This window comes from Nesoenas mayeri, assembly GCF_963082525.1.
Source record: "Nesoenas mayeri genome assembly, chromosome: 9".
Lineage (NCBI taxonomy): Eukaryota > Metazoa > Chordata > Aves > Columbiformes > Columbidae > Nesoenas > Nesoenas mayeri.
Window position 1 is genome coordinate 12,948,732 of NC_137557.1, and position 14,322 is coordinate 12,963,053.

The 14,322-nt window shown below is 48.6% G+C and overlaps 1 protein-coding gene across 1 annotated transcript; it reads left to right on the forward strand.

Annotated features, from left to right (window-relative positions):
* Positions 1 to 4,738: 4,738 nt before the first annotated feature.
* SLC2A2 (solute carrier family 2 member 2) lies at positions 4,739 to 13,979 on the forward strand (the record flags this gene model as incomplete). The annotated part of the gene is made up of 11 exons (XM_080349408.1): positions 4,739 to 4,771; positions 5,252 to 5,347; positions 5,849 to 6,123; positions 6,646 to 6,770; positions 7,730 to 7,845; positions 8,268 to 8,430; positions 9,224 to 9,411; positions 10,414 to 10,518; positions 12,417 to 12,518; positions 13,378 to 13,581; positions 13,788 to 13,979. 11 exons carry the CDS (start codon positions 4,739 to 4,741, stop codon positions 13,977 to 13,979), a joined length of 1,599 nt encoding a protein of 532 aa, XP_080205534.1.
* Positions 13,980 to 14,322: the final 343 nt, after the last annotated feature.

Genomic DNA, 14,322 nt, shown 5'->3' on the forward strand with positions numbered 1-14,322 from the left:
ATCAGAAACTACTTAATTTTCATGTTTAAAGAAAGAAAACCTGGGAGTTCTTTTAAAACACTGTTTCTGGGAGTTTTTACCTGGGAAAGGAAACTTAATTGTTCAGCTGAGCAGTGTTGCAGGAGGAAAAAGAGATCTAATGGCTGTGAATACAGGAGTCACTTGAGCCCATTGCAGATTCAATGATTTACAGAGTTGTGAAATATTGGATGAACTTCAGGGAAGAGCATTCCCTCTGTGGTAAATCAAAGAAAAGCTCCAGAGCTGGTGCGAGGCTGAGGGGTCACCCCCGGCACACTGTGGACATGGGGGAGGTGCTGGGTGCTGGTCCCGTGGTAAAGGATGCTCTGAGGTAAGGCTGTAGCAGCTACTCGTGGGAACTGAATGTTTTCAAACCTGTTTCAGAATGATTATCAAACAGCATTTTTCTCTATTTCACAATTGTGAGATGGCTTGGGAGTGGATCATATTGGGTATTTTGGAACAGAAAGGTGATGCTCGAGGTGACTGTGGTGCCAGCCCTCGGGCTGGGCTGGTTGCTGGAAATGGTCAGAGTTCTCAAGCTGCAGTTCCTTGTCACAACCTGAGTCCATGCAGGTTCATTGCTGCTTAGGCAACAGTTTGTGCAGCGGTTAAACTGGGGCCAATGAGAGCATCACATAGGTCAGCAGTGAGTAAACTCCCCTGGTTTGATGCCACTAGGTTTTGCTGGAAGGGTACAAGGCCAACACAACAATATCTTTACGATCATGCTGTAAATGCACCAAATTCTTTCTTGCAAAAGTGTTTTGTCAGACTGAAGCCCTTCCCATGAGTGTCCCCAGCCGTGCTGCCTGCTGCGACTGCTGTGTAAGTATAGAGACAGAATGAACACATACTGTTCTTTTTGTGGCAGCCTCTGATGTGCCTCATCAGGCTGCTCTCACTTGGACAGCCACAGCCTTATGGTCTGGACCTTCATTTTCTTTTTTCCTTTTTGTTTCGGTTTATGTTTTCCTCTTTTTTTTTTTTTTTTTTTAACATCAAAGCTGCCTCTGAATGACCCGAAGGCAGTAAAATGGGTGTGCAAATTACCCTGATGGCAGAGAAAGCCTCGATGTCCTGACGGAGTCTTTAAATTATTTCCACTAATGTGACAGCATGTTCAGTTGTTCAAAAGCAAAGCCTGGCCATTAACTTTAACCCATTGCTTTTATCACGTAGCATTACATTTAGCAACACCACTAATTATAATAGACACAACATATAGTAGGCAATAAGCACAGCAATTTCATGGCAGTAGCATTCTACATAGTTCCTACACTTTGTTAATGATTAACATACTTGGCAATAATGCAAGCACTGTCGTTTGTAAATAATGTAAATGATGCCTATCATGAAACATTAAGATTCATGCTACCAGGTGCAGTCATCCGGGGTCAGGGGCTGGATGCTGCTTGGTATTCCTGGCATTTACCTGTTTTCCACATTTAAGCTACAGGAGCAGTTTGGAGCTGCTGCTCGTCGGGAGCCCTGGAGAAAAGCCACACAACCCTGCGGCACTGGCCAAAGCACTACCCAGGGGTGCAGGGTGTGCTGCTGTCCCCAGAAGAGTGAAACTGCTATTTCTGCAGTGCTTTATCAGGGAATGGCAGTGATACCGTCAGGCTGGGGTCACCTGGACCCATAGCAGTGCTCAGTCATGCACACACAGACCCATGTTTGTCATCTGCATGTTTCATCTCTGCATCATGCCATGTTCCCTGGATAACTGTGAGATGAATCTAATGGCTGAGCTGCTCTGTCTGCCCTGGCAAGGAAAGTCCTGCATGTATAAGAGTCTCTGTGCAGGGCAGCATCCGAGCTGACCAAATGCTGTCATCACCTTCAAACATCCTTTTTAAAATTATTATTATTAATAATTATTGTTCTGAGGTAACCTGCAGTTTTGCGTGTCACTTTTTTCCCAGCATTGGTAGGAACCAGTGCAGCTGGCCTGCTGTAAATGGGATGCTGAGTCCCATGCAGCTGCATGAAGCACACATGCTCTTGTCACTCTCTGACATATTCAGAGATCATCTGAACACAGACAAAAGAAAGTACAAACAGGCTCCAGGTCAGTGAAGCTGGGGTCCCACCAGCGAGGATGAGGATGGCAGGGAAGGTGCCCACAGGCCAGCTGCCATCTCCCCTTGGCCCTTTTGATCTCTCTGCCATTGGCCAAATAATTTAACTGCTGCCTGCTGAGGCTCATCAGCCATGGGAAGGGTTGGTATCACTCCTGAGCTGTGCTGGTATCTGTGGTCCTACAACCTGCTATCAAACATGAGAGAGATAGACGGGCTGATCATTCATCCTGGTGGAGCTGGGGCCAGTGCAGGATGCAGGAACATCGTGCTCCAGTTTTCAAAGCTAACAGTCAAAGTATGATGCTCTGACAGCCCCTTTGGGAACTGACAGCATCAGGACACAGATTTACATCAACCTTTCCCATCTATGAGCCTCAGGACCAGGCTCGAGCTGGCCTCTGCTACCCGGTACACCCAGACTCCGTTCAGAAAAACCCAGGGGCTTGAACCTGTTAGTGTCACTGAGAGCTAAATGTGTGCTTAAACTGCCTGGGAACAAAGACTTGGAGATTATCGCAGCCTGGCTGGCAACATCCAGCCAGGCAGGGAGGATCAGAGGGGCTGGAAAGGGACGGGAGAGCCCCGGGATCAGTTCATGCCTTTTGCCACCAGCCCTGGCCAAGGGAGGATGGTAGCCACGGGGTTTCCAGCCTTTGGCATCCAAAGTTTCCGTGGAGGTCACTAGGCCACTCCTCGGGAAGCAAGCAATGCTCACCCACATCTCCCCACTGCTGCCCCGGGAATCTGGCACTAAAGGAGGGATCTGCTCTGCGAGCAGCAGTCAGGAGGACACAACGGGTTACAAGTCATGGGAAGGACACCCTGCTCACTCCTTTGGGTATGCATCTGTCCCTTGTCCCCTCAAACTGCCTCTGGGTGGGCTGGGAAGAGCTGGGGAGCGGTGTGGGGAAGCATCATCCTCCCTCAGCCAGGCACCCGCAATGGGATGGGGATCCTGGAGGGGGATGTCAGTCCTGGCCAGGAGCTTCACAGTGCCTGAGGGTTTCAGTTTGGGATATTGGGTCAGGGCTCTCATTTGTTTTCTGATTCAAACTGTTAACTGCCTAATCCTGTCAGCCCCTGGAGTGGAGGCATTTAAGTGCAATGCAAAGAAACTGTGCTTGTAAATGCCTGGGTATCCACATACACAGCAAGCAACCAAATGCCATGAGTAAAGATTTCAGCTGACAGGACAAATACTGGGGGAAGACTTCAAAAAGCTCTGCCTTGTGCTCCTCCCCCTGCAGCTACACCAGCCAGAGAGGGGAATGTGGGTGCTGCGGCTGGAACCAAGGCCTGCATTAATGCAGCGAACTTTTCTCCTCCAGTTAAAGTTTTACTTTACTGGAGGAGACCAGTGCAAAGATTAGTGGTCTTACGCTCATCTGGTTTTTTTTCTTTTCCTCTTCCTCTGTAGAAAGTACATTTTGTGCCCATGTGAAGCCTGGCTGACTGAGAGCATCATCCAATGACTCGCTGTGACTTGGCTGCCTGGACTCATCAGAGACTTATCTGGAAGGCAATGGCATTAATCAGCATTAATCATCTTCTGGGCTGATTCAGACTTTGGCACGTCAGCTACGGATGCCACCAGCCACCCTGGCCCTGCAGCTGCTCTCGTGGATGATGTCAAGGACAGCAAAGCCCAAACGAGACCAGCGCAGACCAGATTTTGCCGATGTGCAAAGTTCACAGCTAACGAGTGAGTCAGGCTATATTTGGCGGCATCGGCGGTATTTGCTAACGTCAGCAATATTTGCCAGTGCTGTGATCAGCTGGTGGTGCTGAAAGGCTCCGCATTCGCGCTATTGTGGGCTTTTTAACAAAAATCTATGTTATTGTAACATTCTGGGTAGTTTTGCTGTTATATTTCCATATACACATACAGCTGTTTCTTCTGAATGCCCAGGATGCATACGTACAGGTGTGTACCAGCATTACAGCTACAAGTTTATTACCGTTACAGCTACATGTTGAAGGGGCTGTGTGCATGCAGGTATGTAGATATGTACATATGTAGAGACTTGTATACAACTGTATATATATATATATATATATTTAGCTGTGTATGCTATATACACACATAAATATGTTTTAAAGCAGGTGCCAAGTGCTATCTAAATAAAACACTGTTTTTCATTTTCTAGTTTCCTTGCTACATATGCTAGAAAGGTTTCTTTTTGCTAATTCAGCAAGAGGTTTGTGATGTAGCACATAAACCCAGCACAGAAACCAAGAAAGGTGTTGAACATCTCAAAATAAGCTGTAGTATGTTCCCAAGTCCCTGGCCATGTCACACCACAGACCGCTCAACAGCCCCCAAATCAGCCTTTCAGCTTGAATTTCCCAGATCCACTCTACGTCTCTGCAGGTCTCCCATCGTTTCGTTTATCCCCCCAAATACGGGGATTGGTAGCGGCTGCTCTGAGCTGAGCGGTGGCCAAATAACGCACGGAAAGCTTGGGTTTCTCATTAACTCCAGAGTTGATATAGTCCCATCTCTCGGAGCACCAGCCAGTTTCACTGCCTCCATCCCGCCCTGGTGTCTCCCCTTCCCTACCCAAGCTCCCTCCTCACTCCACAGCCCAGGACAGTGACTGCTCTGGGGAGGACAGCAGAGGAGCTGCAGGATGGACAAGAAAAGCAAAATGCAGGCAGAGAAGGTAACCATAGCTCAGTGGCATTTTTGCACTAGAATTTCTGTGGGAGCGCAGCACTGAGCTATGGCATTTATTGCTTGCCAAGACCAAAATCAACAACAAAAAAATCCCCTTCCTTAATTAATCGCTCTTTGATGTCTGCGTACTGAGCGCAGGGGCAAAGGGGTCGAGGGATTGTTTTCTGTTTTCAAGATTTCTATTTTTTAAGAGCTCCATCAACTCACCGGATAATTTTAACCGTGATGGAAGGAAATAATACTTGAAACTGCACTGCCTAAAACTGCATTTTTTCATAGCTGTCGTGCTTCAGCAGTGGTGCTGCCCGTGCGCGGGGACGGGGCAGGACATGATGCTGCGGCTGCCGTGTCAGGCAGAGCTCCCACCGGGGAGCAGGGTCCCTTGGGACAGGGATGGCGCGCAGTCCCCCAGGTTTGGGCAGCGCTAGGATAGCAGGATGAAGCTGTTCTCTGCTTCTTCCCCCAGCACCTCACAGGAACGCTGGTCCTTTCCGTCTTCACCGCGGTGTTGGGCTTCTTCCAGTACGGCTACAGCCTGGGTGTCATTAATGCCCCCCAGAAGGTAAGCTGAGCCGCCCCAGCCATGCACAGCAAGGGACAAGGGTTTCAGGGCAGCCAGGGCTAGTTTGTCCCTGCAGAAGCTCTTAGGAGAGTTCTGTCGGTTCCGTGAGCACTGTTTCCCACAGGACAAAGCCCCTGTGATAAGGCAGCAGGGTGAGAAAATGGCCAGGACGCCGCTGCTGCCACCCCTGCAGTGAAAGGAGCGGGGTTCTGCATGATCCCCCCTGTAATGTGGTCCCTGTGCCCAGACCAAGGGCTGGCACCTCTCCATGGGTGCTGAATCTGGGCACTGCTCACCCCCGAACCAGGAGGCGGCATCAGATCGGGTTGTGGGGGGGATGCTCTGTGCCCTCGTGGTCCCTCCCTTCTGAGGTTCCAGGAGCTGTGGGGGACCCCAAGGTTTCACCCCTGTGATGAAAAGCTTTTCTTGGGAGAGAAAACAAACAAAAAAAGCAGGGGTTGGGAGTGGTTATAGATTTTTTTTCCTCTTTGCCCATCATAGGTGATAGAAGCCCACTATGGGCGCGTGCTGGGCATCGCTCCCCCGGACAGACATGCCACCAACGGCTCTGGGGAGGATGGCACTGTCCCTGTCCCTGTCACGGAGCCCTGGGGCAGCACTGAGGGCACGTCTGTGCCCCTGGCTGACACCAGTGAGGACCCTGCCAGCTCCCCGCACATCCTCACCATGTACTGGTCCCTCTCGGTCTCTGTGTTCGCCATCGGTGGTATGATCTCCTCCTTCACCGTGGGGTGGATCGGCGACCGGCTGGGGAGGTGAGAGAACCTTGTGTGCTGTGACTCGTGTGCCACAGCCCAAGTCTTTTTGTTTGATTTGTTTTCTTTCTCCAGAACTGTTTCCTCCCAATAGAAATACAGTTCATGCTATTTTCCCCCAATGTAATTTTTAAAAAAGCCCAAACTAAAACAACTCCAAAATACTGTTCCAACGATCACAGAGGTCTGGCTTATTAAAATCCTCAATTATAAATCAGACATTTTATTGCGACTTCTAGCACTTCAGACAAGCAGCTGATGAGCAGCCTTGAGTAACTTCTGAATTCTCCTCTTTCTTCCCGTGGCAAAAGGGAGAGGAGGGCAGCTGAATAGCACTGGCACAGCATGTATAATATACTTTTAGCTACTCTGCACTGTGTCCGATATATTTCGGTGCCTACAATCATTATTTTTTTCCCCTGTAATGTTGATTAAGACACTTAATTGCTATAATTCGATGTCGCAACGGCTGTTCTGGCTGAGAGAGGTGCCAGAGCGAGCTGTGCTGCTGCTGCCTTGCAGGGTGAAAGCCATGCTGGTGGTGAACGTCCTCTCCATCGCTGGGAACCTCCTCATGGGACTGGCGAAATTCGGGCCATCTCACATACTCATTATCGCCGGGAGAGCTGTCACAGGGCTGTACTGCGGTAAGTTCGGGCAGGTCACCTGTCCCTTAGTGGGGTGCTGGGTGCTGCATTGCTCCAGGGCTGCAATTAAGAGGTTTTTCTATTTTAAAATATTTTTTTTTTAGTTCAGAAGGGGATTCACAGGTGGGAGTTTCCCTCTTCCCCCTGTGCCTGTCCTTCTCAATCCAGGATCTGTCCCAGAAGTATTTGGGTTGGTTCTATCACAAAATCAGTTTATTTTATGTATCCTAGAAAGGAGCAAGTCGCCGCTCTGTATCTCAAGGCTCGATCTTGGCGGTGGCTGCTACAACAGCACATTATTAGCCATGCTGTTTAACAGGTTCCCTAGACAACAGCACTATCTAGCAGATAGTACAGGAGCACTGTACATAGCAAGGATAAGATAGTAGGCAAATAATAAAGAATTACATTAGAATTAGCTTACAAGTAACAGCTCATTATCATGGTTACTGGGATGTAACTACAGTACTCTGCTCTGAAGGTTCAAGTCAAGTTTTAAGAAAGCTCTCTGCTCTGTGATAACTTCTTCCATAGATTATCTCTGCTCTATGCTTACATTCAAGTGTAAAGGCTTCCCAGTTCGGGGCTTGGAATCTGGGGATACCTGAGCACCTTTGCAGGGCGCAGGTGGTTCCCAGCCAGGCATGAGGGACTGGGTGGGATCATAAAATCATAGAACAGTTTGGGTTGGAAGGGACCTTCAAAGCTCATCTAGACCAAACCCCCTGCAAAGAGCAGGGACATCTTCACCCAGATCAGGTTGCTCAGAGCCCCATCCAGCCTGCCCTGGGATGTCGCCAGGGATGGGGTATCCACCACCCCCCTGGGCAACCTGGGCCAGTGTTTTGCTGGGATGTGGGACACAGCACACGGGTTCCATCATTATTTCCCATTTGGGAAGTGGTTTCTGCTGGTTGCTGAGCTGTGTGTAGAAGAGGTGACGCTTGTGCTTGGTGCAGGGCTCTCCTCTGGACTCGTGCCCATGTATGTCAGTGAGGTCTCTCCCACGGCCCTTCGAGGAGCGCTGGGGACATTGCACCAGCTTGCCATTGTCACGGGTATCCTCATCAGCCAGGTAAGACGGAAAACATACAAGTTCAGAGGGGGTACTTCAGAGATTAGGGGTGATATGCTGGGGTATCATTCATTATTCAACCCCAAAACTGAAGGAGAGTAGGAAGCAATCTGCTCTAATGGGGTTAAACTCCTACCTTGAGTCAGAGGTGTCCCTAACAAAGATGACCTCTCATGAAATAATAAGTACTTTCACAAACAATTTCTCCCCTCCACTGTGAAGTGTTTGTACACATCTCATCAGGATCAGGCTGGCTCCTGATATTCGGGTTCTCAAAAATGGCTTTGTCAAGAAGCAGGGAGTCCAACATCTCCATCAGCATTTCTCACCATGGCATGAGTCCCAGCTCTCTGACAGTCTGGTACATAAATGTACCGAGAAGGTGCAAAATAAGCCATTCAAACATGCCTCAATTATTCCAGGTCCTCGGACTGGACTTTCTCCTGGGTAATGACGAGATGTGGCCCTTGCTCCTGGGTCTGTCTGGTGTGGCTGCACTCCTGCAGTTCTTCCTGCTCTTACTGTGTCCCGAGAGCCCTCGATACCTTTACATCAAACTGGGGAAGGTGGAGGAAGCTAAAAAAAGTAAGACATACCTTGTGGGTTTGTTTGGAGTTGTTCTTACACTATTCATAGTATCAAACACAGAAGGAACAGCCTGGCTGAGGGCTCATATGTGTAACTGGATATAGTTCCTCCGTCCCACGCAGCACATTGGCAGGAGGCATGTTGGACACTTGCATACAGTCACTGATTAAGGCACACTTGCTGATGTATCACTGCGGGTGGTGTGAGCCTCAGTGTGTTACTCCTTTCCATCAGTGAGATCGCAGCTAGCAGATGCCACCTGCAAAAAACCCCATTTACTTGAAAGGGATTTCAGCTAAGTGTAAAAATGACATCTCTAGGGGACAGCTGAAGTCTTGGTCCTGCTGCTATTTGCAACTACACAGCAAAGCCACAGCAGTTATTGCAACCACTTATGCATCTTCCAGCTGGTTCCATTCCAGCCATCTCTGCAAGGAGTAAGAGCAGTTGTTGGTAGGACACAGCTGAAATGGAGATAAGCTCTGAGCTGCTCAATTATAAATTAGCTCTTCAACAGAAACGATTTAGACGTGTTTGCATGGGACTAATAGGCATTGCTGAGGGATGGAGCTTGAGTGTGGTGCCTCAGAGCTTTTGCAGAACTAATGTGCTGCTGCCCCTTGCCAAGCAGACACACTACTGGGGATTGATGTGCCATACAAGTCCTCAGAGCAAGAGGACAGCACTGCCCATGTGGTTGGCCTACTCTGAGTTTTGGCTAGAGAAATTCTTGTCCTTACTCTACTCCTTATCTACCATTGAAATTAAAATGTCCATCTTTCTTCTTAAGGTTTGAAAAGGCTCAGAGGAAACTGTGACCCGATGAAAGAGATTGCTGAGATGGAAAAGGAAAAACAAGAAGCCGCTAGTGAAAAGAAAGTCTCCATAAGGCAGCTCTTCACCTCTTCCAAGTACAAGCAGGCTGTCATTGTGGCACTGATGGTGCAGATATCTCAGCAGTTCTCAGGAATCAACGCAGTGAGTCTCCCAAAAACATTTGCCTTTAAAGAAATCCATGCTGAGCATGAAAAGTCAGTGCTGGCTCTGTCCAAGCCATGCAGGGGTGAGAAGAAGGCCTTCCCAGGACTGCAGCAGCCTCCTTGGCCACCACCATCAGTGCTGAAGGTGGACCCCACCGCTGAGCTGGGCTGTGGGAGGGTGGAACGGGAGAAGCGTGTGAGGGGGGTTCAGCATGGAAACAGCTGGCACAGCAAATCCACACTCCTCACACCTGAGTTGATCAGCAATTTTCTCTCTTTAATGATTATGTGGTCACTCCAGAAACTGCAGAATCACTGTCTTCTAGCTATTTGTAGCTAAAGAGGTTTTGCAGCACCTCTTGAGATACCAGAAATCACCATTTTGCATCTAGAAGAATGGAGCCTCCTTTTCAAAATTGGCTAAGACTTAAATTTTTTAAAGCCTGGTGGGAACTTTACAAAGGTTGAGTCCTCTGTCCCACTGGCTTTCAAATGTATAATAGCATTTCCACATGGCAAGTGAACCCTGCTGCCCCGTCCACTAGCCATGGGGCCAGCCACCCACTTACCTCCTGCCTATAACTTCCACCTGATAGGAACTGCCTTTTCCTTTGAGACAAGGGAGAAATTTGATTCATTCCAATGTAGCGAGAATATTTTAAAATTCATGTAAAACTCGGTCATGTTAAGGTATTTGTCTGCCACACTCAGTCCTGGTGATCTGGCTTTCGAGATGAAACATGGGACTACATGGAAGAAAATAGTTTTAAATGTGCAAATGCAGTAGCTCAGAAGGGGAATTTCAATGGGATTTTTAACTCCCTCAGGCTCCTTTGAAAGTTTTGGCTTTGATTATTACAACAAGCCATTAAAAGTTGAAAAACTAATAATAATTAAATTGCTTTACATCACAGCCAAGCAAGTGCAACTCTTCCCTCCAGAGAACAAAAAGTTCCACCAGCCCTTTTGCCTAATTCTTCATCCTAATGTATTTTGATAGATCTTTTACTACTCTACAAACATTTTTGAGAGAGCTGGAGTTGACCAACCAGTTTACGCAACCATTGGCGTTGGAGTGGTGAACACAGTCTTCACTGTTATCTCTGTAAGTAAATATTTCTGCCCCCAAGACTACAAAAACACATAAGCGCCAATGTGGTTTTGAAACATGATTTTCTCCTGGAGCTGGGGCTGGGATTTGCAGTTTTGCAGGGCTGACCCTGCACACCTCGCAGGAAAAATAATTCCCTGGGCAAGTCTTGTTTGACAAATCAAGCCTTGAAATGCAGCCTGTTGCTATCAAACAGCACTGCTAAGTGCCTCATCAGTGAACACTGCATCACCATGTTCAGGGAAGCTCTGGTAACTCAGCATTTCCCCCCAAAATCAAATTTGCCTTTGACACTGGATTTCTGGGGGTCCTGTTGCCCTGGGGGAGCAGGCAGGGATTGGGGTTGTGAAGGGGCAGCCAGGAGCTCACAATCTCCCTCTTACCTGTTATCTTCCCAGTTGTTTTCTTTGTGTACAGAGCACCTGCACGAGCGATACCCAAAGGCTATTCCACACTCATAAATTAATCTAACACCTATCCTCATCGCACCTATGCAGTGTAATCACACAGCTCTATAGCAGTAAAAGGATGGTTCCTTTTTCACAGACTTTCCCTCTGTTTGTCTCTCTCCTGAGAGTATGAACACAATTCTTATCAGCAGGCAATTATTTTTTTTAAATATGGCCATTAATAGAAGAAGATCAGGAAATGCCAAGCCCATTTCCCTCACATCTCTAGAGAGATTTAGGGAGCAAAGGACTTCTACCCACCGTGAAGCAGGACTAGCTGCAAGGTACAAATACCCAGCTCTACAACATCTTAGTCCAGCTTGAGATAGGGAGTCTTGGGGTGAACCTGCTTAAGATGAAATCCATCACAGAACCCATACAGAGGAGAAAACATGATGTTTATTGTGAAATGAGGCACTGAGGCACGCAGGTGGAAGAACTCCTTCTCCAGCTTGGAGGGTCTCCTGCAATTCAATCTCCACTCCGAAGGCTGTGGTACTTGCAGCCTGGGGTGTTTGCTCTTTGTTTCTTTTGGCCATGAGCACTTAAAAATTACCTGCATTTGTCAATAAATGACAGACCCTGATCAAAAGGCAGAAGCACTGACAGCAGGGTGGACCTTGGCAAGGGGAGAAGGGAGCACAGAGGCTTCACGAGTTAGGAAGGTGAGCTGCCTCCAGCAAAAGAGATGGTCTCCTGGAAGCATAAGTCATTTGCTGTAATGGCAGGAAAGGCTGAGCTGATGGCCAAAGGTATTCTCTTGAGTAGAAGAGAAGGAGCAGGCATCCTCAGAGGGCAGCGCAGGTATCTTAGAGCAGGCCAATTCCTTCCCCACTGGGTGAAGGGATTGGTACAGACTTAGATGTCAAATGTTGGACGAGATGACTAGAGCCCACCAAGAGGAGTTGAGAAGGAACAATCTAAGTCTTGGGGCTACCAGGGAAGAGAAAGGAATCTGGGAGCCATTGAAGGAAAAATCCTGATTCCAGCTGCAATACAAGTACACCTGCCCTAGGACAGGCAAGGTCCAATGGCCCATGATGTGACTTGAATCATGCTACATTTTGAAGGCTACTTTCAAATTAATGCAGACCTAGTAAATTTATTCTTCCTGAAAAAAAAAAAAAAAGAGAGAGAGAAAGTCCATAGTCAGCAATACATGTGTAAGAACAGTGGGAAATTCCGAGAGCTTGGAAATACATGAGCTCTGAGTGTCTGTGGTTTTGCCTTGCCCTTGGCAAGGTGACTGCTCAGTCTGGCTCCCTAAAAGCCACCAGAAGAGCTTCTGATACTTCAAGCCAGCACATAAACCTCTGCCATGAGAGCTAGAAGAGCAGGAATGTAGTGCGGTGGTGGTAACAGGCTGCTCATTGCTAACAGACCTGATCAAACCTCCTCAGAGTGGTGGTGCTGGAGACTGAGGTGCTGCACATGTTTCTACAGGTTTTCCTGGTGGAGAAGGCGGGCAGGAGGTCCCTGTTCCTGGCTGGTTTGATGGGCATGTTAATAAGTGCCGTGGCCATGACAGTTGGACTTGTGCTCCTGGTAAGGATTTCTCTCGTTATTTTTAGCTCTATGGTTTGTAAACAAGAGGAGACAAACCACCCTTTAAAGTGAATGCTTTGCATTTTCATCTCAAAGAAGTTCAGGAAATATTTGCCTATAGAAGGGACAGGTCAAAGTGGCCATAGCTGGAGCCATCTCTGGCTCACTCTTTGGCCCCTGAGACACCCCAATGCTGCTAAAAAGGACTAGTGTCCCCTGCCCCCTCCCTGAGCCTGCTGACAATCTCAGCTCCTTACACAGCAACTGTGCTATTCCCATAATCCCAGGCCCACTAAGAAAACTCGGGGCATAACTCCATGTGAAACAGTATGTGCCCTAAACCCTCAACTTGCATCTCTCTGGCTTCATGCAGGGTACTAGACTAGCATCTTGTCATAAAAAAGGGACAAATTATTCCTTCTGACACCCAGAGAGGGGTCAGGCTGTGAAACATGAGGCAGAACAGGCAGAGGATGGAGCCAGCCCCCATCAAATTCAGTTCAAACCACCGGTGCAAGCCCCTCCCAAGATGTAAAACCTGACAGTGGGTGGCCTCCTTTGCTTAATACGCTGGTTATTAAAGACAAAACTATTTTGCCTCTTCCTGGCCATGCTGCAGGCGAGGAGAGGGCTCGAACATGCAGCTGAGCTGATAACTGTGAGCTCCAGCATACCTCTGCAAGTGGCAACACTGGCACCGCACACCAAGCCATGAGAGTATAGAGCTTTAAATATTCATGTCCAGTCCCCACTTGTCTGAATAGAAAGAAATTTCTGAAAAATAAGCCTAATTAAAGTAATTAGTGATAATTAATGAGAGCTGTGTTGGGACTGTAACACCAAGCACACCCTCTTGCAGAGCCAGTTTGCCTGGATGAGCTATGTCAGCATGGTCGCCATCTTCCTCTTCGTCATCTTCTTCGAAGTCGGGCCCGGGCCCATCCCCTGGTTCATCGTGGCCGAACTGTTCAGCCAAGGCCCGCGCCCTGCCGCCATCGCCGTCGCTGGCTTCTGCAACTGGGCCTGCAACTTCATCGTGGGAATGTGTTTCCAGTACATAGCAGTAAGAAATCCCTCTAAAACCCTACAAATAAATGGCTGGCACAACCCTACTGCTGGGCTCCCGAAGCAGCTCAGTGGGACATGGATGTGCCTCCCAGATCTCCATCCCCAAACCCACTGGGCACCTCAGCCACCCAGGGGAGGAAGGAGAAGCCATCCCTGCGGTGCTGATGGTGCTGTCCCCTCTTTTCACTGCCCCCACTGCAGGATCTGTGTGGATCGTATGTGTTTGTGATCTTCGCAGCTCTGCTTCTAGCCTTCTTTCTGTTCGCCTACTTCAAAGTCCCGGAGACAAAAGGCAAGTCCTTTGAGGAGATTGCAGCTGTGTTCCGCCGCAAGAAGCTCCCAGCCAAAGCCATGACTGAGCTGGAAGACCTGCGAGGAAGCACGGAGGCATAGACATCACCACGCACCCAGAAAGCGGGGACTGAGCATGGACCTCCTTCAGGCACTGTGGGAAGAAGAATGTTAGGCAAAAGTCTCCTTTCACAAAAACCTTGCAGCTGGCAAACCCGGAGGACCCGTCCATCGGATGCCTTCTGGCTGCTGTGGCTCACACCTCCAAGACGCAGGTGCTAACCTAGCATTTTACTCTGAAATACTCGGTACAGCTGGTCTGCAGGAAGAGCTAGGGGAAAGACAGGAGGAATATCTGACACGTCTCCATGCCCTGCTGGAAGAGCCCGGTGGGATGATGATCTTTCCAGTTGGCAGAGCAACACATTGAGCAGGGTCATCACTC